Source organism: Monodelphis domestica, chromosome 1 (genome assembly GCF_027887165.1).
Source record: "Monodelphis domestica isolate mMonDom1 chromosome 1, mMonDom1.pri, whole genome shotgun sequence".
NCBI lineage: Eukaryota > Metazoa > Chordata > Mammalia > Didelphimorphia > Didelphidae > Monodelphis > Monodelphis domestica.
In genome coordinates, this window is record NC_077227.1 from 423,962,534 (window position 1) to 423,985,527 (window position 22,994).

Below are 22,994 nucleotides of genomic sequence, written 5' to 3' on the forward strand. Positions count from 1 at the left end.
GATGTCTATTCCATTGTTGACTAACTGAATGTCATTTCTACCATTATAGCATCTCTCACATGACCCCTTCTTTTTATTCACACAGCCACTCTGCCTCAAGTCTCTTCCCTTCTCCATATAGCTTATGGGAAAATGCCTTAAGTATTTTTCTGACAGTTCTTCTCCTCTACTTATAAAATTCCAGTGACTCCCTCTTGCCTTTAGGATCAAATACAAACTTCCGTTTAGCTTTTAAAATTCTTCACAACCTGAACTGATCCAACCATTCTGGAAGGCAATTTGAAAATATGCCCAAAGGACTTTAAAAGAATGCGTACCCTTTGATCCAGCCATACCACTGCTGGGTTTGTACCCCAAAGAAATAATAGGGATAAATACTTGCCCAAAAATATTCATAGCTGCACTCTTTGTGGTGGCAAAAAATTGAAAAATATGGGGATGCCCTTCAATTGGGAAATGGCTGAACAAATTGTGGTATCTGTTTGTGATGGAATACTATTATGCTCAAAGGAACAATGAACTGGAGGAATTCCATGTGAACTGGAACGACCTCCAGGAATTGAAGCAGAGCAAAAGGAGCAGAAGCGGGAGAACATTGTACACAGAGATAGATACACTGTGGCTCAAATGAACATAATGGACTTCTTTACTAGCAGCAGTGCAGTGATCCAGGACAATCCTGAGGGATTTATGAGAAAGAATGCTATCCACATCCAGAGAAGGAACTGTAGAAGAAAAACAACTGCTTGATCACATGGATTAGGGATGATGACTTTAAATGATCATTTTATTCCAAATAGTAATAATATGGAAATAGGTTTTGAACAATGATACATGTAAAACCCAGTGGAATTGCTCATTGGCCATGGGAGGGGGGAGGGAAAGGAAAGAAAATAAATCATGTAACCATGGAAAAGCATTCTAAATTAATTAATTAATTAATTAAAATTTAAAAATAAAAAAATATCAATATCAGTAAAATAAAATAAAATTCTTCATAACCTGACCTCCATCTACATTTCCAGCCTCATTATACATTATTACTCTTCCCATATGCAGTGAGTCAAGCCAAACTGGCTTTCTCACTATTCATCATATATAGCACTCCATCTTAATTTTACAACTTTGCACTGCCCTCTATGATTCCTGAAATTTGCTTCTTCATCTCTACTTCATAGAATCTGTCATTTTCTCCAAGAATTTCAGATTCTATCTTTTACACAAAACCTTTCTGCATTCCCCTCTTATTTATATCTTCCTTCTCTACAATTACTTTTTATTTATTTACTTTTCTGATACAATGTAAACTTTAGAATAGAATAAATAGATAAAATGTTTTTTTCATGTTTTTCATTTAGACAGGTAGGTGGCATAGACTTGGAGTCAAGAAGATTTGCTTTCACATTTTTCTCTGATACTTAAAAGCCTTATTACCCCAGGGAAGATACTTAATCCCTGTCTGCCTCAGTTTCTTCATCTATAAAATGGAGGTGATAACAGCAACTGTCTCCTAGGAATTCTGTGAAGATAAAATAAGATATTTGTAAAGCACTTTACAAACCTTAAACCTCTATATAAATGCTGACTCCTATTATTATTATTTCTTTGTTTACCTTGCATTTAGTATAGTTTCCTGCCACAGAATAGGCACAAAATATATTTTTGTTGATTTACGACTTGTCACCAGGTGACTTATTACCAAGAGCTATGTGTGTATGTATTTTAACCACAGTTGAACTCAAGAAATTATTTACTCCTAGAGGAGTTATAATTTGTACATGCAAGAAGTCCCACACAACTGAAATCAGTTTGTTTAGAATATTACAAAAATCAATTTTGGTAGTAATTTTTCAGTATGTGACCTGTCCAGGATCACATATCTAGTAAACATCATAGATTCAAACCCAAATCTCTTGATTTCAAGTCTAATGCTCTTTCCACTACATCCGTCTCAGATTTTGTCATCTCATCATAAGCAATACCTTCAGGAGTTCACATATGGTTTTTATATGGAAAAACTAAGAATTAATAAGGTAATAATATTCAGAGCAGGTGATATGATATTGCTTGTTTGAAATGTGTCTTGAAAATTCATACATTTGCACCAAAGTTATAGAAAGTTTTTCTAATGTTCTGATATTTTCCTCTGGTTTTTTTATATTATAAAACAGACTTTTGGATCCTCAGACAAATACAGAGATTGCAAACTACCCCATCTATAAAATCCTCTTCTGTGTTAGAGGGCATGATGGAACTCCTGAGAGTGACTGCTTTGCTTTCACAGAAAGTCACTACAATGCTGAACTCTTCAGAATACATGTCTTCCGGTGTGAGATACAAGAAGCTGTAAGTCTTTGAGACAAAGCTACCTCTGCAACTAAGTTCTTTTCCCTGAGTATAAGAATCTTAGATGACCTTCCAGAATTACTAGAAATAATAAAATGCTTACCTATATTCAAATGGTTATGATTTGAGCTTATACTCATTGTTTACTGTCTATGAAGACAATAGTCGAAAGAAATATAGTGAAGTCATAATGAACCAAAATCCAACTAGCTAGAGGACTCTTTACCCACTCCCCAGTTACCTGGCTTATTTTCATTTTAAACTAGGCTTTTAGGAGAAAAAGTCAAGGATAAGAAAAAAAGCTCTTGTCAAAAATCATTTTTTTTAAGACAACTCCTCAGGTCCATCCTGAGTTTGTTACCGATTTATCTCTGCCCAGTCCAACAATCTCCACATATGCAAAATGAAGAGGTTAAACAAAATGATTTCTCTAGCGCTTTTTGGTCCTAGCAGGCTGAGTCCAAGGTCCCTCTCTCTTTTAATGTGCTGTGTTGTGTCATTGTATAGTTTAAGGATCCTTCACATTCCAACATTCCAGGTTGTATGTTCTAACACTCAATTTTTCTACAGAAAATTCCCAGCTCTAATACTCTATGATGATTAATCACTTTCTACAGTGTGATGTTACATTGCTAAGAACCCTCGACTAAAGCCCTGGGTTCTAGTGTCTGCTCTACCATTTGGTAGGTACTTGACCTTCAGCAAGGCATTTACATTTAGTCTTTCTGTTTCTCAATTTTCTTATCAATCAGTCATTCACTAAAACATTTATTTAGTGAATAATAATGTGCCACACACTGTGCTAGGCACTGGGGATACAAAGGCCAGAAAATGAACCAGTCTTTTCCCTCAAGTAACTTATGTTCATTTTTTAAAAAATAAAGATAAAAATACTTTATAAATTTTCAGAGAGAATCAAATTTGATAATGTAAAAATGCCTGATAAATGCTAAATAATGACATTTCGATGGATTCAGTACTATTGCCAGGTGTTATATCACCTGTACAAGTATAAGGTGGTTGTTTTATTAGTAGCACTATGTACTGAGAGGGGCATCTTTGCATAATTGATAATAGAGCTGACCTCAGAACCAAGAAGACTTGAATTCAAATCCCAGGTCTGCCATTTATTGCCCAAGTGATGGGCAAGGCAACTTCACCTCTCAGTTCTCTGGGTAACTCTCAAAGACCATAAATTAAAGTTGTTGATCTACATTGGTAGGCTCCTCCATAAATCTCCTGTAGCAATGAAATCATGCTCATCCCTTACCTTTACCTTATAATGAATTACTGGTATTCAGAATGATAACTTTCAAGGTCATCTAGTCCAAGGCCCTCTTTTTACAAATGAAGATACTGAGGTCCTGAGTTTAAGTGACTTGCCCAAACAAACAAAAGCTGGTTTTTGAACCCAGGTTCTGTGAACCTGGCAACCTTCTCCTACACTATACTGCCCTGCTCAGTTTTAACCACAAGCACTGATTAAGCACATATTGTGTGTTCCATGCATTGTGGCAGGTAGTAAGAATTTGATAAAGGCAGGGCACTCAATCCCTGCTCTCAAGAAGTTTATATTTATTATAAATTCTACCAAAGCAGAAAAATGTGGTTGCAGAATTTCAAAGTTTTTACCAAGCATCAAGAAAAAAAGGTTTTCTATTTAATGCAACAACAACTTAGTTTTGTTGAAATATATTTTTAACAGATAACTTAAAAGATTTCCAACCCACTAAAATATAACTAATGGAACATCCCCATTGATTGAATTCTTAGTATGTAAGTTGTTAGAGATTCCTTTCAAGACATTTCATAACATTTCTAAAGATATTCAGTATTGAATATTATTCCTATTATATGTTTATGTCTATGGGTAGAAATTTTAAAGCCAAAAGTTCCTCATACTTTGAATTGAACAGTGGAATAAAAATTTGTCTAAACAAAGAAAAGTATATGAAAAAGACTTGGCTGGTATATTAGCAGTGTAAGCATTTAGACTGATTTTTTATTGGAGATAAGAGGTAGCATGTAATAGTTGAGTATTAATAATAAGTTTTAATATTTACATAGCACTAAAGGTTTACTAAGCACATTACATGATCATGTATCTTCACAATAATACTTTTAAATATTATCTCCTTTTTATGAATGAAAAAGCTAGGATTGAAAAAAGATTTAGTGACTTGTCCAAAGTCACAAGGCTAATACATGTTTCTTAGGCAGTATTCATACTCAGGCTTTTCTTATCTGGGTCTGGCACTCTGTCTAGTATGCTGTGTGGTAGCCTTTTGAGGCAAAGTGATAGAGCCTGCTTTGGTTATGAGTGCTAGTTTGTACATTTGACTGAGATAGGTGTTAATGTAAGACATGCATATGGAAATAGGTATAGTAGAATAAGCAATGGAATTAAAGTCAGGTAATATGAGTTCTACTTAGTCTTTGCTCTGCCACTCACTAGCTGTATACTCTTCAGTAATTTAACTTTTCTGAACCTCATTTTCTTCATGTGTAACTGAATGGATCCAACTAGAGCAAAAGATCCTCAAATTTTTCAGTAATGGGATACATCATTGGAAAATCATTGTATCTGGAAATTCTTTTGTCCTAGAAAACTGGTATTGGAGTTGTAGACCTCTGCATTTGAGTCCCAGAAGACACTCTAGTGCTCTGGGTTTTTATTTCCTGTGTACAAAATTGAAAAAGTGCAATTCAAGACTCGCTAAAAGACCCTTTTAGCCACATTCCTTTGATTTGATCTTATAAGTATGTTCTAATTCTTAATTGATAAAAAGTTTGTCTATATGATATCTAGCAGCAGTTATTATTACCTTATAATTACAATTACCATGGCAGGCAAGTTGTTTGGTCCTAATAGCCCATTAGTCTTTATGTGCTTCCTAATTAGATACTTTTTCCCCCCTAAGAAACTACCAGATGATCTGGCTGGCCACAGCTTTCATGGTGCTGTTATTATGATGATGTTGAAGCTCTGGGACTAGGAACCCTACAGAATTACATCCAACTTGAAATTTCCCACAATTCAGGTCTTTCTGACTACCTCAATCTTTTAAAATGCCCTTTCTGGATATGATTAATATTATTTGATTACCTAAAATGGGTGTTACCAGAGAAAGGAGAAGCAATTTTAAAACCCCAGAAAAAAATATGAAATACTTCATTAGCATCCTACGTTCCAGACTCTTCCCACACTTGTAGAAAGAAGAAGCAATAGCCTTCCCATCATAGAATAGTATTTGTTAATTTCTCTAGAAGCTTCCCTCCTAATCTGTCTGGTTCTTTGTGACTTCAGGTAAGTCGAATTCTCTACAGTTTTGCCACTGCCTTCCGCCGTTCTGCCAAACAGACCCTGCTTGCCACTGCTGCACCACAGACTTCTGACAGTGACATCTTCACCTTCTCCGTGTCTTTAGAAATAAAAGAAGATGATGGTAAAGGTTACTTTAGGTAGAGAATATCCTTTTATTCATTTGCTATAAATCAATATTAATGTGATCAATGTTTGGCAGGAAAGCAAGTAAAATTTTTAGTCATTTAAATGAGTTCTAGGAAATAAATATTTTCTTTGTTGGAATTTTTATTTAGTAGTTACAAGGGAATGTTTGGGGCTATATTAAAAGGTAGACTTTAATGATTATTTTGCCAAAAGAATCAAAGGAAAATAATCAAAGAATATTTTCACCTGGATAAAAAAATTGACTATTTGGAACCATTACCTTCTTTAGCCAAATTGAATAATATACAATTGATTGATTGATTTGCAACATCCTAAAGAACAGAAAAGCCAAGAGAGCTGGATTTATGTATTTGTTTGGCTTGTTACACCACAAAGAACCTCTTAACAACTGAAATAAAGTTTTCTAATTAAAGCAAGATATGTAATGTGGCCTGGTGTCTAGAGGACCAAATGTCAGCTCTGGAAAATCAAAACTCAAGTTCTTACTCTTATGCATGCTGGCTGTGTGCTCCTGCACAGATCACTTAACCTCTCAGCACCCTCTAGCAACTCTCCAAGTCTGTAAATGTAAGGTGAATTGCCTATCTTCATTCTTGGAGAGAGTTCTCATAACTAGGAATTTCTCTCACTAATGAAATCATACTCCCAGATTATAAATAAATTATAAATAACACTGATCAAAAAATGCTGGAAGCGTGGGTTTTCACTGAAGGCTGTGACCTTCTTTGGGGGATCTTAACTGTATTTGTTAAGTTATTATGCTTCTTTCCAGGGCTAACATCTTTACTGTAGGAAATAAGTAAAAGAAGCACTAGACTAGTCAGAAAGTCCTGGTTTTGTTTCTGGCACTTTATTCTTGGGTAAATCACTTTTCCTTTTCAAGCTTCAGTTTCCTCATTTGTAAGATGGAAATTACTATATTCAGAGGGTTATTATATGTCAATAGCTCTGTGCTAAAAAAGCATTATGTAAATGTTAATGGATGTTTTTATAAATATTACTATAGTTACAGTCAACAGTGGGTTCTTAATAGTTGATGTTATCATAAAACTCTTATTACATTATATGATGGCAAAAATACCTCATTTTTCAGAGTTCTGTAATTTAACTTTCATTGGTGCAAATGGCAAATCCTCCAAATCCTAGTGGATTCTCTTTATGAATTCCTACAGAAAAGAAAAAAATATATTGCCCTGTGGCCAGTATGTAGATTGAAACTACATAATACTTACCAGCCTCTCTGAACTGTTCCTCAGGTGACAGACACATGTCTGTCATCAGGATTGCATTTGAAGTATGCCTAGCTTGATAGAACATTATCTTGAATAACCAGTCTTCAGAGGAAAATAGCAGTAAAGAAATATTAAAAACAACTTATTTATTTTATCTCTTTTATTCTTAAAAAGCACTTTCCTCACAGCAGCCTACTGAAGTAGTTAGTTAGCACAAGTAGTATCCACATTTTATGGATAAGGAAACTGATTTTGAGACTTAGTGACTTACTATGTTGGAACCCAGGTGGTTCCTCTCTCAAAATCCATTAGACTGCATTATGTTGCCATCTTCAAAATGATGAGTGAACAATAAAAAGATGAGTATTTTATGATGTTGAGTCATGATATTAACATATTAAGAAATTAACATTACAGTCCCCTCTGCTGGCTACTCCACTAGAAAACTTTGAAAATGGGTTTACTTATGTGCCTATTTGATAAAACTGGAAATGATGTTCTGTTAGCAATTTGGGAAAAAGGATTTGGACTGTTTTAACTGATTTTATAAGGCCATGTCTTTAAATCTTAAGATAATCTATTTGTATATAACTGGCTTTTTTCTGTAAAGTCTAAGGCAGGTAGGTGGCTCAGTGGATAGAGAGCCAAGCATAGAGATGGGAGGTCTTGAGTTCAAATCTCACCTCAGACACTTCCTAGCTGTATGACCAGTGGCAAGTCACTTACTATCTTTTGCTTTGGAACTGATACTTAGTATTGGTTCTTAGGAGGAAGGTAAAATAATTTTGTTCCCATAATTCCCCAAAGAAATCTTTCTGTACCAATACCAGATGACCATCTTAAAACCCAGCAAGTCAGTCTGCTTTTCCCATTAGACATTACTGTCTATGTTAGCCTTTTAAACTTGTTTTCTATGGCCAAGTAATCTTTATAAATATCTGCCCTTTCTGACCTTCTTTGTCAATTTGTACCCCTCAGTTTTCTGCTACAGATCTTACTTCATTACTTCAAAAGAATCTACTCATACTTGAAGTCATAATTTATTGCTCTGACCAGAAAAACTCATCATCCAGTGGCCCTACTTCTGGTGGGGAGCATCTCTGCACTTGGTGAGGCTAGTCCCCAAATGACAGGTGCAGAGCTTTTCCAATCTGGTAGGATTTGCCAAATTTTATAGTCTACTGGCATAGTTCTTCAAAACCTATGGTTACTTCCATGCCATAATAAGGCACAGGAAGATGATTTTTGTGGAAGAATTAGAATCCTAAATTTTAAAATACTCTTGCAGTATTTATGTGTTCTTGAACCCAAATTAGATAATTTTAATTCTTCACAGGTATTTTTTATGTATCATGTATGACTGTTATAACTTCTCCATAGCCATTTATATCTTCTAATTATTGTATTGCTTTTGTTTAGTGTTGTATGTGGTCAGATTTATTTTAGATTTGAAGAATATATTGATTCCTGGTCACAGATATTTTTCTTCAAGAGCAAAGCCACCAGAATAAATATTTGCGTGGGTTTAGTGATACTTTTTTTTGTAGGGTTTTAAATAATATTTCAAAGCTTTCTGATGATCTAATATTTTCCTAAATATATTTTAATATTATGATTATAAATATATGGAAAGGATTTTATAATAAGGCCACTTCTTACATGTATATACAAAACCTTCTAAGGGTTTTAGCATGACTGTTGATCTCATTGCTAATTATAAGGCAGTTGTCTGTTTCTGCTAAAAGGAGGCATAAACATCTCATTTAAAATCACCCATTTTCAGTTTTGAGGTAGCATGATATAGTAGTGAGGTTACTAGGCTTAGAACAGAAAATTTTTTTTTTTGGTAAAGGTATTCTACCAGTCATACATAATAACAATTTTCCACATAAGTTTTCTGAAGTTAGGTCTGTTATTGTCAGATTAGATAGGAGATAATTTTCAATCTAACCCTGAGCCTACCTCTTTGCTTGGAATACACAGGTATCCTCTCAGAAGGACATGGAAGGTTCATAAACATCTTAAAAAGTCTGTTTTTCAGAGGATGTTATTATGCAGAGATGGAGCCCATTTGATCTCATCTTTTCAGTCATCCCCCCCCCCCATTTCTTTAATAATTAAACCTCTGACTTGGTTTAGAAAAAAAAAAGTTTTCTGAAGTTATATGATCAAATTGTCTGTCTCCCTCCATTTCCTTCCCTTCCCAGATATGGTAAGCAATTTCATCTGGGTTCTACATGTATTAAAATGCAAAACATTTCCATATTCATTTTTGTAAGGGAATAATCATATGAAACCAAAACTCCAAAATAAAAACTCGAATAAAGTGAAAAATAGTATGCCTAGTTCTGCATTACAACAAAGAACAAAGATTCTTAACCTTTTTCATATCAGAGAGCCCTTTCACAGACTGAGAAACCCAACAACCCCTTTCCAGAACAATATTTTCAAAAGCATAATACAAAGTGCATAAGATTGCAAAGTAAAGTTGTGAGACTCCAGGTTAAGAACCCATCTTATAGCTAAAAGGACCCACAGGGCAGGCTTCCTTTTTCAATTGATCATTTTATGTGAACTTAAGCAAATATCCCAACATCTCTCCCAACTCTAAAATTCTGTAGTTCTATTAAAAGATCATTCAAAAGAAAGAATTTTCTGTTCCTCCTGAGTAACAAAGAAAAACATCTTTTATATTCACCTCTGTAATATATGAACCTGAGTCATCTTGGCTTAATGGGGGGGGGGGCAGATTTATCAAACTTTTGTTCAAAGTCCAATTCCAGTATTTGCTAAATAATCTTTGAGCAAGTTATTTCATATGCACAACTCAGTTATGAATTGAACTCAACATTCTCTAGAATCCTTTTCAGCTCTAAATCCATGATCTTGTGATCTATGAGGCTCAGATTTCTCATTCATCAAATAAACTAAGTACACACAAAGATATTGTGAAGACTAGATAAAGTAATGAATATAAGAAGCACTGTGACAGAAAAAATGTCATGGAAGTGTAGTTTATTATTTCAGTGCTTTCAAAGATTATTATTTTATCTTTATGGATAATTCCTTATTTGGATATAGTTGCTAATACTTATCACAGTGACTTGCAGATAGTTCCATGAGTTGCTTTTGCCAACTTCTTTACCTAGAAGCCAATCTTTTTTGTGATGTCTCTTTGAACTAAACTTTCTAAAATGGCAGTCTCTTGTCATGACCCACAGAGCCACAGAGCTCAATGCAACCTACCAGAATGTGAACTCCATACCCAGATAAGGTATAAGAAAATAAACATTAAGTGCAAATGGTTTTCTACCTCCTGGATGTGGTTACTTATGATACAGATAAAAGTTCATTACTTGATAGTCAAGACATAGTCTGTTGCCAAATCCAGATTCTATCAGAACAAATTAGCTTTCCCTTCTAGCACAGAACTTCCTTGTCAGGATCAAGTGTTAGAGCAGGGCTTTAATAGAGGATTATCTTAACATCATTAAAATTTAAAGATGACTTAATGATTTGGTCCATAAAAATAATTATAAAAGTGATAGTCTTCTTGACTTGCTATGAAATCCAAATCAGTATACGTTCTGAGTCACATGCCTTTAAATTAGTCACTATAATCCTTCAGGAATAATCCTTTAGAAGAAATAGCATTGTCATGCTCTAATAACTATTTTTTTTACTTATGTACTTTATTCTATTGAACAAATGAAACAGAGAGAGGAGTAAAGATCACAGCATTTTTTTTTCTTTTTTGTCATTTTAGGGCTTGGGATGAGTGTTTCCCAGCTATAAATCTTGAGTCCAATTTAACAAATTACCTTTGGCTATTTGGGGTGTATTGGTCCCTTATTAGAAATTGTTAATTATTTAAAACTTTTAAAGGTACTGTATTGTATAATGGAAATAGCACAAGCTTTAGAGTTCAGGAGCTGATCTCAAAACATGTCTCTCTTGAGCCTAAATTTCTTTTATAATATGAGCAAATGACCTCCAAGCACATCTTCATCTCTAAAGTCCTAAGATTATAGGATCACAGATTTGGAAATGGAAGCTACCTTAAGGATGATTAAATCCACTCCCCCTCATTTTATAGAAAACTGAGCCCTAAAGAGATTAATGGCTTACTCAAGATCACACAGTTCTTTGATTCAAAATCCAGCATTTTTTCTACTATCTCACCCTGAGATTCTAGTAGAAATTAATTATATTTTGATAACTTAACAATGCATTCGTGATACAAAGCCAAGATCCTTTCAGAGCTTTATTTTTTTTTTTCAAAGAAAGAAAAAAATCACAGAAAAAGATTTAGGATTTGAGGTCTGTTTTAAGTTCTGAAATCATTTATAATTTATATATATGTATATATGTACATATATACACACATATACATGTATGAGAAAATATTATCCAAAATTAATAAAAGCATTAAGACAATTTTCAGAAGAGGAAACACAAATTTATTAGTTATTGGAAGAAGTGTTTAATTCCATGATTATTGATGGGGCAGAAATAAAATCAACTTTGAAACCTATTAAATCTCTTCAAATAAAAATTTTAAATTAAAATCTGATACCCATCAAATTGTCAGAAATAAAAGCATCCAAGCTTTTTCTTTGTGGGTTGTGGAGAAATAAGTATACTCAGTTTGCAGAATTGCAAACTTTTGTTAGATTTGCTTTGGAAAGCACTTCTGACAGTACAGTTGAACAAAAATATATCTTGAAAATGTTGAAGACAAAATGGTAGTTATCTATTCAGTTATTTTCATAACATTATTTGTGATTGTAAAAAAAAAACTGGAAGCAACTTAAATGTCCAGAAATAGAGGAATAGTTTATTAAATTGTTATAGTAACAATTTTATAATAATGCAGTTATAGTTGCCAAGTATGAAGAATATAAAGTAAACAGCACATAACTTTGAACACAAACCTTTTTTTTTTTTTTGGTTTATAGTGCAGTTCCTAAAGACAAGGACCGGCAATGCTTCAAACTTCGACAGGGAATTGATAAGAAGATTGTCATTTATGTCCAGCAAACAAGTAATAAAGAACTTATCATTGAAAGGTAAGCATTTTCAGAAGCTTGAAGCTTCAGGATCACCAGAAATTTTTAAAAGCATTTAATGGAGAGTAAAAGTTCTCATTTTACTTTTAGAAACATGGTTGTAGCTTTGTCTCACTTGGCCATTCATCAAACATATATAAAGCAATAACCTTAGACAGTACACACTATTCTAGGAACTGGTAAAGAGATAGGAAAACATAACATTAATCTATCTGCTTAAGTAAGTTCCTACTTGAAATTTCGGCAATTTTTTAAGATTATATTAACTCTTTCCTACCTATGTCCCCTGGATTTTTGCCCTGGCATGTTTGCTAGATCTATATTCTTACCCAATAAAAGGTGACTTTATTTCTTAGTTTTTGAGTGCCCATCCTTCTTTTTTGTTTTCATTGAAAAACAGGAGTTATGTTTTTGCCAATCATAAATATGTTGATTCAGAAATATTTAACTATTTATAATCTATAATTTTATTAGTGTGAGTATACTTTAGGTATGGTCTTTGTGAGTTGACATTGCCACAATATTCAATTGGAACAAATATTTTTGATGATAAACACTCTGCATATCACTTGCTTTGTCCCTGAATCACACACGATCCATTGATGACCCTGTTCTTAAAGCATTTCTAACTTAATTATACTTACCATACCTTTCATGCCACTGGAAATAGCCTTTAAAAATCCTGGATAACCTGCATATCATAGTAAAATTTTTGAGGAAGACATCTATGAAGGGAGATTAAGAAATTGACAATTTTAACAAACTTTAATTTTTCATTCAGAGCATCCTAAATTGACCAGTTGCTTTGTATTTTAAATTTTAATTTATATAGGTGGTTTTCTTTTCCAAATTAATATTGGTACTTATTTTTTTCAGATGTTTTGGCCTTCTTCTTAGCCCTGGAAAAGATGTGCGGAATAGTGACATGCACTTGTTGGATCTGGTATGGTCATGTTTTGATGGCAGTTTTTTATTTTCTCTATAAGAATAGCTTACTCTTCTCCCCAACCCTTTCAATCAGACTTCTGAGAGATTTAATTGTGAAAATGTGGGTTTCAAGACTGTGAATTGCCAAACTGTAAAGATAATTTTTAGTGTCTTGATTTAAATCAAAAATAAGTGGTCGCCATGGGGAAAATTCCCAAATATGAAAATACCCAAGTTAGCTGGGTTTTATGGAGATTTTTAATTAATACAATTGAAGGAATTAAGGAAAGGGAGAGAGAGAGAGTAGAGAGTATGAAGGGCCTAGGCCAAATAGTCTAGGCCTGAGCCTTAAGAGAGACTAGTCAGTCTTTAACCACTTACCACAAGATTTGTCCCAAGCAAAACTCCAGACCTTCACTGAAATCCTCAACTCCTGAACTGAGTTCAGAGACCCAGCTCCTCCAACTAACTCCAAACTCTAACTAATTTCAGAGCACCAGCTCCCTTTAAAAGAGAAATTTCTCTTATGTCACCTCCCTTAAATTTTCACATCTACCAACCACAGTAGATGTTTTCCCCAGGACTCACCATTCTTAGGTCACATCTTCTTTTGTTATCACCTTCTCTGAGTAGACTAAAACTTCATACCTCTTGCCTTTTGTAAGTTGCTTGACCTTTTTAGTGATTAATTTAACCTTTATAGGTACTTAGCACCCTTTTGTATTAGATCTAAAAATAGACCTAGCTTAGGGTTTTTGCTTCACTGTGAGTTGGGGACTTTTCATTGTTCAGTAAGGAGTTTACAACTTTATCTTCCCCTAAGGCACTGTCTGAGCAGGGTGGGGTAATTTTAAAGTTCCCAATACATTCCTGATCAAGTACCTTCATTTGTTACAATAAGGGAATAGCTTAACCAAATCTTCTAAGGTAGAGTCTGAGCAGTTTTGATTCACAGAGAGAACAGTGTAATATAAATCACTAGATTTGGAGTCATCATGTCTAGGTTCAAATGCTACCTATAGAGGCCTACATACTACTAATGTACACATTAGGGGAGTCACTTGTCTTTTCTTGTTCAGTGATTTACTTGTGTCTGAGTCTTCATGACTCCATAGTCCATATCACACTAATACTATCTATGAGGTTTTCTTGGCAAATATAGTGGAATACTTTGTATTTCCTTCTTCAGTGGATTAAGGCAAACAAAGATTAAGTGACTTGCCCTGTATGACACAGCTGGTAAGAGTCTGAACCTGGATTTGAACTTGTGTCTTCCTAACTCCAGGGCCAGTTATCCACTGAGCCATCGAGCTGCCTTCTTTATTATTGGGCCTCAATTATCTCACCATAAAATGAAGGGAATGAACCAGATGATCTCTAAAGTTCCTTCCAGCTTTGTCTTTCTGTAATCTATATGGAAGTTTCCACATCTTTAAGATTATAGATCCTTCACAGAACTGTATAAAACACAGTTTTATAAAATTTAAAAGTAGAAAGGGACTTAGAAGTCATCTACTCCAGCAGTTCTTAACCTTTTATGTGTCATGGACCACTTAGGTCATCTGGTGAAGCCTATGGACTCTTCCAAATAAATTTTTTAATGTCTAAATTTACTTTTAAAACGCCAATTGTATTAAAATGTAATTATAAAATAATTTTTTAAAAGCACTCATGAACTCAGGTTAAGAATCCCTGATCTAATCTAACTTTTGTTGACAATATAAAGAGAGGAGGTTCTAGAAGCAATAGAAAGCCCCTGAAGTTTATGAAGTAAAAGAACTTATGAAATAAAGAAGTAACCATGCTTAACAAAAGTCACTTTACTGGATGAAGAGGATGGATTAAAATGGATAGGGGCTTGAGGAAGTAAGATCACTTAAGCTGTTGTATTAGTCCAGATGAGAGAGGATGTGGGTGTCTAGCAACACAGTGGTTAGGCACACTGTGGAAATCACAACCTGTTCTGTGAATCTGCAACCTGATGGAGATCTTCTTTTGGTTCTTTTTGTATTTTAATATTGCCAGGATATAATCATACAGTTCTTGCTTCTCATTCTTATTACAACTAGCCCACTTCATTTTCTATTCTTTCATGCTTTTTATACTTTTTCATACAACTAAAACTGTCTCTTCAGAGTTACCAATGATTTCTTAATTGCTAAGTCTTTTTCTCAGTCCTCATCCTCCATGACTACAGCATGTCATTGTTTATTACTCTCTCCTCAATTCTCTCCTCTTTGCATTTTCATGATGTTTTTCTTGATTCTCCTACTCCCCATCTGATGACTTCTTTTCAGTTTCTTTTTTGGATCATTATTCATGTTACATTCAGTGATTGTGATTATACCGGAACGCTCTTAACTAGGCCCTCTTACCCTTTCTTTCTATACTTTTTCATGTGGGCCCCACCAATTCCTGTAAATTCAGTTATGTTCTCTATGAAAATAACTCCCAGATCAATATTTCCAGCTCTCATCTCTCCCCTGAACTCTCCAGTCTCATGTCACTGTCTCTTGAAACATTGCAAACTGTATATCTCATTGGCATCTCTAGACTCTGCATGTCCAAAATTGAATTCAATATTTTTCCCTAAAAAAAAAACCTTCTTCCAAGCTTCTCTATTATTACTACTACTAGCATTACTACTAACTGAAGCTACCGCATTTCTTGTTAGCTAGGGTCACAACCTTAAGATCATCTTCCACTCTCCATCACTCACTCCACATATGCAGTCAGTTGCTAAATTTCATCTCTCTCTCTACTATAGTCAAGTATATCCCTTCTCATCGCCCACACAAGTACCTCCCTATTTCAGGTGCTTATATCCTCTCTCTTGGACTAATATAACAGACTCCTAAAGACAAGTTATCTAGGCTTAGGTCACAATAAGGCAACCATCTGGGTCTTCTTAAAAGGAAAGAAGAAGAAAAAATAACTTGGATGATCTCACACAGTGTGCTGCAGGTGAATAATAGGCACCAGTATTTTAGAGAGGCGAAATCCATACTGTTAATATTAGCTGTAATATTCATAATAGCAACAGCATATTTGTACATAAACATATGAACAATTATGTCAGTGTAAATCCCAACTTCTGAAAGAAACCTTTTCCAGTCTCTCGTATTGATAATGTCTTCCTTCTGAGATTATCTTCTTTTTTGTACTACATATATAATATCTGGACTTAGTTATTTGAATAGTACCTCTTTTATTAGAACAGAAGCATCTTTCTTTGTATCCCAGTGCTTAGCACAATCATTGGCACTAGTGAATCCAGAATAAATGCTTGTTATCTGGCTAGATGACACCATCTTTATGAAGCCTTTTCTGATGCACAGGCTACTTGGGACTATCTTCCACAACTGTCTTGCATTTATTTCAGTCATTCTGACTACTAATATGTGTACATAATGCATCCCTCATTGTGATGTAAGATATTTGTGTCCCTAGGACCTAGGATAGTGCCTGGCATGTAGTAGGTGCTTAATAAATGTTTAATAGTAAGGTAATTGATAGAAAAAGCTTTCCAGGCCCATTTTTTCCACTTCCAGACTTCATTCACTTATTTCTCAACTCTGCTTTTTGACTCACTTATAACCTCATCCCTCAACTAAAATCTCTTTCCAAACTTAACAGTGTTCTCTTAATTGCCAAATCTCATACATTTTTCATTTTCATCCTTCTTGATTTTTTGCAGCATTTGACCTTGATAACTATCTTCTATTCCTGAATCCCTGTTCCCTCTGAATTTTTATGACTACTTTCTTGTTATTCTCCTCTTGTAAGACTGTTATTCTACTTTTGCTGGATCATCATCTAGAATGGATCACTCTTAACTGGTGGTATATTCCAAGGCTTACCCCAGTCCTTCTTTTTGCTCTCTTCTATCTCTCTCCTACTGACCTTATCATTTTCCATAGCTTTAATTTATTATCCCTATACAGATGGTAGCCAGATTGATATAGATCTCTCGAGTCCCAAGTTCTAGATCCTCATTATCAGTTGCCTGGTGGACATTCCAAACTATTATGTCCTCAAACTCTGCTTTCCCCAAACAAAATTTATTAACTTTCCTCCCAAATATACCCCCTTTTTAACTTCCCCAATTTTGCTAAGAACTGTGATGGGGAAAGAACCTTTTGCAATGGACTGTGTATTGTAAAACGCCCTTTCCATATCACAGAACACAGCTCTCCTTCTCACTCAGGTTCACAACATTGAAATCATCTTCAACTTAAAACTTTTCTTCACCCTAAATATTCAGTCAATTACCACATCTTATTCTACCTGCACAACATTTCTTGCATTTGTCCCAGACTTTCTATTCCCATAGCCTTCCATCATCAGTTTGCCTAGATTAATTATCCTCTGAATTGGTCCCATTTTAAATGTCTCCCCTACTTAACACACCTAATATAGAGAGTATTCTAAAGTACAGTTCTGGCAGTGTTATCTCCTAGGAGTTCCCAATTGCATTTAGGTTAAAATGCTAAATCCTTTGTTTGGCATTTAAAGCCCTTCAAAACATGGCTCTAGCCTACCTTTCCAGCCTTATAAATTATACCACTCTTCTTCACATATTAGTTGGTTCAACTAAACTAACCTACTTTGCTGTTCCACACATAATTTGCCAAACATCCATTTCCATTCCTTTTCACTGGCTGACTTCTTTACCTGGAATCAATTTTCTCACTTCTACCTCAAATGTCTAGTTTTTTTTTTTTTCAGTACTCACTGTAATAATCATTTAAGGATTCTGTAGCTCCTACTGTTTTCTCACCTCCCCCTCATTGACAATTATTTATTTTGTATCTATTTATATATGTATATGTTGTCTCTTCCATTGCCTTGAGATAAGAACTGTTTCATTTTTGTCTTTACATCCCACACCTAGAACAAAGCTTGGCAAAAATTTGTACTTAATAAAGGCTCATTGGTTGATTAACTATTGTTTCCCTCTTGATATTCTTGGGTTTACTCATGAGTGGATTTTTTAATATTCATTGCTACTCCTCACCCCCTTTTTTGCCTATTCTGTTTTTCTTGAATAAAATGTAATCATACAGAGCCATATTCAAGTTTATAGTTTACATCAATTCTTGATGAAAAGTCAAATTGTTTACTGATATTAGAACCACCAGTTGTTCTTGTTCATTAGCCGAACTTTGTACATTTTAATCTAAACATCTTAGGCCATAGATTCTATTATTGACTCTTTTATTGGAATTTTGTCTTTCATGAACTCTGGTATTTCATTTTTATTTTTCCTACTTTAAAGCTACTCAGTAGGATCCATAGGTAATTTTATCCCTCTTCTTTTTCAGTTTAAAGCACGTAGAATTAGATTGCAAGACTAGGCAATTTAACTCTTACCGGCCCTTTTTAAGGTTACTTTATTTCTGCCCAGGAACATCTCATTCTTGTTTTATTCTATGGTTCAGGAGTTCAGATACATTTTTTTAGATATCATCTTCTAAACTGCCTATTTTCCAAATCTGCTCTTCCCTTCTAAAAAATCCCTCACCTTTCATGAGCAGTAATGATGAAAATATCATCTTCGCCTTTGATTATATCCTCAATTCATTTTCTAAGACTTCGTACTCTTTAGCAATGCCTTCTGGCAGTAACATTTATGCCCACATGAATTTCCACCAAAATCAGGTAGTAGTCATCTTTTATAAGGTTTACAGATAGCTGCCTTAATACCCCATAGCAAGGAGTCATCAGCCCACACTGTTTACCTCTTCTTCCATCTGACTTATTGACTAATGTCCCACCTGTCATATTTGTGGATCTGCGTCATCATTTCTTCTGCCAAACATGCTTCCTCCAAAGACTACCCAACTCTCTCTTTGGGAAGAGCTTTCTGTTTCTCATTTGGACCTGCTCAGAGATCCTTTGGTTACCCTCTGTTCTTTATACAATCCTTAAGGTTCTCTCTTCCCCAAATCTTCAAGACCCAGACCATGAGGCCCTTGTGCCTCTTCAGATTTGTTTGCTCCAGGCTTTTCATACTGGAGCATTTCTGTTTTTTAAAGAAATACTTCATTGTACCTGATGATCTGGAAAGCCAAGAAATTTTCACTGATCCAAATAATTCCATCTTGAAGATAACTTGAGTATTGAATGTTAAGCCACTTTACAATTCCATGTTGCCTCCAGGACAGGTGTCCTCTGCATTCCTTTGCTCCTGTCTAGCTCATTTTTTTTCTTTTTTTCCTTTAAGTCTGTAACTTTCTAAGAGTAGGGTCTATTTTCATCTTTTTTTTTTCATATCCAGTACTTTGCACAGTGTTTGGCACATACATAGGCACATAGGAGTTGTTCAGTGATTGAGAGATGAGTGAGAATAGTGCCTCCTTCTTCATGCAGCATATCTGCTCTTGCAGTGTCAGAGACCAGATGTGGTGGTCCCTCCTTTCACTGAGGTTGAGAAGACTTGGGCATTGAAATCCTGGCAATCTGTTTCATTAGGCTTCTGATTCTCTTTTCCTTCTATGTCAATAATGTATGTTCTTCTGAAGTGAATAGGACCAATTGGGCTATAGTAGGCTTTCTAAAGATTTCTTTTTCCTTTATCTACATTTTGTTGTTTTATGAGGATCTCCAACCTTGGGTTATCATTCTCCAAATTGTTTTGCAGTTTACTTGTGTTCTCAAAATGAACTATGAATTGGTATTGATAAGTCTATTCCCTTTGAAAAGAAAGCAAAGGTGTACAGACTAAGGTCATTTAGCATATTTTTGTTTTTAATCTGTACTAGCAACAAGAATAAAATGACATTTATATAGTGTTTTAGGTTTGCCAAATACACATTATCTCATTGTGTTTTGGTGGCGACCCTCTTGTATACCACAGCTATTATTAATCCCTATTTGCCAGATGTGTGATTGCCTGGAGTCACACAGCAAGTCAAGTCTAACACTCTTTCATTACACCATACTCTGTGGCTTTTTAGTTGGGTGACTTATGACAAGTTATTCAGCTTCCCTGGCCTTTGATCTCCTCTTACCTTATAAAGTGAAGATAGTCACACTGAGTATTCTAAAAGAGCCCTTTATACTAACATTCTGTGATTCTTGAATCAATGAGATAATGTATGTGAAAATATTTTGCAAACTCCAAACTTCTATATCAATATAATGGATCTCTTTTATTATTAATCAAAGGACTCTTCTTTAGAATTAAACTTTTGTACTTTTAAGACTATTTCCTTCCTTATGCAAAATGTTATTTCTTAAGATCACCAAGTCCCCGTTTAACACTAATGTTTCTGCCATCCACTTTTAGCTAACCTGATATGGCAAAATCCAAGTTTGCAAAACATAAATGATAGGAGGTGTATTTGTTTCTCATACAAAGACGCACCTTAGGAGACCTTTAGATAGTGAGTTCATCCACTATACTTAAAACATTATTCATTTTAAAGCCATTCCTTTTAAAATAAATTTTTGAGGAACTTACTAAGTTAAGAAAGCAAAGTGCTGGACCTTTATTCCCTTGAGCTCACTTTTTCATGTTTATAGCTCTAATTTCACATTGTACGAGAGCATGCAATACAGCTGAAAGACCCCTCAAGGTTCATGGAATCTACACCAAAATTTCAGATCCATCCAATAAGGGCTTTATAACCTTTGACAAGTTACTTTCTCTGTACCTCTGTTTCCTCATCTATAAAATGGTATTGCTAATCCTTGTCCTACCATTCTCACTGGATTACTGTATACATCAAGGGAGAATGTGATTGCTTTATAAATTGTTATAATCATATGAATATCAGCTACTTTTGAAGAAAACGCAAAATGAACATTAACATTGGTCACATTTTGGCTCAGACTTACTTTTACTCTTTTCCTTAGGAATCTATGGGGAAAAGTTCAGATGGGAAATCTTACATCATTACTGGTAGCTGGAACCCCAAATCCCCACACTTTCAGGTTGTAAATGAAGAAACACCTAAAGGTATTTTCTCCCTCAAAGATATTTGTGTTCATGCCCCTCAATAAACTTCATTGTTGTTATCATTGACTTCATACTGTTGTCATCACTGATGGTAGGTCAACACAGCTTATATTCTGTCATAATTAAATGACTGTGATTTTGTGGAAGTTATGAATTTACTACCTCAGTTTCTTCATCTGTAAAATGAAGGTGGTAAGCTAAATATCGTCCACATTCCTTTCAAGTCTCAAAGAATCTATTGAAATCTATTAAAATACAATTTGAACTATAAACAAAATATTTCTTTAGATAGAAAGTTATTGCAAAGGAATTTTTGGTCATGGGTTTCAGTCTTTTTCTTTACCTAAATGAAGAGTGTTAACTCAGGCATGTTACAGTTAATTGAATCACTGCTTATGTTGTCTTAGTTATATATTAGTCTTCTTGTTAATATTTCTAAGATACACAATTTCCTTAATGGAGACCTTTTTTTTGCTACTTTTTTAAGTTTGCTAAAGTTTCTTTTGCAAAATTAAGAGGAGCATGTTTGTCATAAGCTTGCAAATAAGTTGTTATCCTTTTCTCTTAATCTTTAGACAAAGTGCTCTTCATGACTGCAGCTGTTGATTTGGTCATAACAGAAGTGCAGGAACCAGTTCGATTTCTTCTAGAGACAAAAGTCCGAGTTTGTTCACCCAATGAGAGGCTATTCTGGCCCTTCAGCAAACGTAGCACTACTGAAAACTTCTTTTTGAAGTTAAAACAGGTATTAATCCCTTCTGTACAATTTCTATGGGTAAAAAAAAATGTGGCACTGACTTGTCTTTAGTTAGAGGCATTTATTTGATTCTAACTCTAAAATTAGATATATTTATTTAATTTCCTGCTATCTGTGCCTTTTAATATGTGTATTGATAAAGACTAATTTTGGTCTTTTGTTTGCTTTTGGATTTGGGAACGTGGTTTTTGTTGATAGCTTAAATATTTTTCTCAAGTAATGAGAGCTTACATTTCTCTAGTACTGGAAATTTTGCCAAATACTTTTCTTACAATATCTCTGTGAAATAACATCATGCAAATGTTATTATCTATATTTTACAAAGGATAAAAGTAGACCATTTAAAATATTGTTTACTAAAACTGATAAAGACACTTTCTCTTGAACACCATTATTTCATTTATTTTTAAATTGTATTTTTGCCTCTTATTTTTAACATCAGAATTACTTCCTGTTAGCCTCATTCCACTGAAAGCTTTCCTTTTAATATAGAAAAACAGTGAAGCCCAGCCAACCAATGACATGACAACTGCATCTAAGAATGAGTGCTGTTCCACTTACATTTTCTCCATTTCTCTTTGTACAGCAGGAAGATGTTTCCATTTCAGTTCTTCAGGGCTAAGGTTTTACAGGTCATTAGAGTTTGGGTCATTTTAAAAACATTCTTTATATTACTGTAGTCATTGTATACATTTTTTCTTTCTTCACTCTTTATCACTTTGTTCAAATCTTTTTTTCTTTCTAAATTCTTTATACTTGTCTTTCTTATGGTAAAAGCACAGGGCATATAATAAATTATGTGCCATGTTCTATGCTAACCTTAGCTGGGAACACAAAAAAGAGAAAAAGACAACCCCTTGCCCTCAAGGAACTTCCAAATCTAATGGGGGGAGATTACATGAAAACAAATACATACAAAGTAAGCTTTATATAGGATAAGCAGGAAATAATAGAGAAAGGGCATTGGAATAAGGAGTTGGAGAAGGCTTCCTATAGGTAAAAGAATTTAAAGGAAGCCAGAGAAGTCAGTAGTTGGAATGAAGGAGGGGAAATGTTCCAAGCACAGGGGACAGCCAGAGAAAATGTCCTGGTTCTGGATGGAGCATTGTGTTCATGGAACAGCCAGTGCCACTGGATCAAAGAATACATATGTTGGAGAGGAAAGTGTAAGAAAACTGGAATGGTAGGAGGAGGCTAGGTTATATAGGGTTTTGATTAACAGACCAAA

General features: G+C 34.5%; 1 protein-coding gene across 6 annotated transcripts in view; it reads left to right on the forward strand.

Annotated features, from left to right (window-relative positions):
• Positions 1–22,994, forward strand: part of RABGAP1 (RAB GTPase activating protein 1) — a 226,560-nt gene that overhangs the window by 72,615 nt on the left and 130,951 nt on the right. For all 6 annotated transcript variants that reach the window (XM_016430690.2, XM_007474620.2, XM_056812108.1 and 3 more), the window contains 6 exons: positions 2,172–2,346; positions 5,654–5,808; positions 12,009–12,119; positions 12,996–13,062; positions 20,907–21,009; positions 21,585–21,754. In XM_016430690.2, coding sequence (XP_016286176.2) covers positions 2,172–2,346; positions 5,654–5,808; positions 12,009–12,119; positions 12,996–13,062; positions 20,907–21,009; positions 21,585–21,754 — 781 coding nt within the window. The remainder of the gene's footprint in view (positions 1–2,171; positions 2,347–5,653; positions 5,809–12,008; positions 12,120–12,995; positions 13,063–20,906; positions 21,010–21,584; positions 21,755–22,994) is intronic.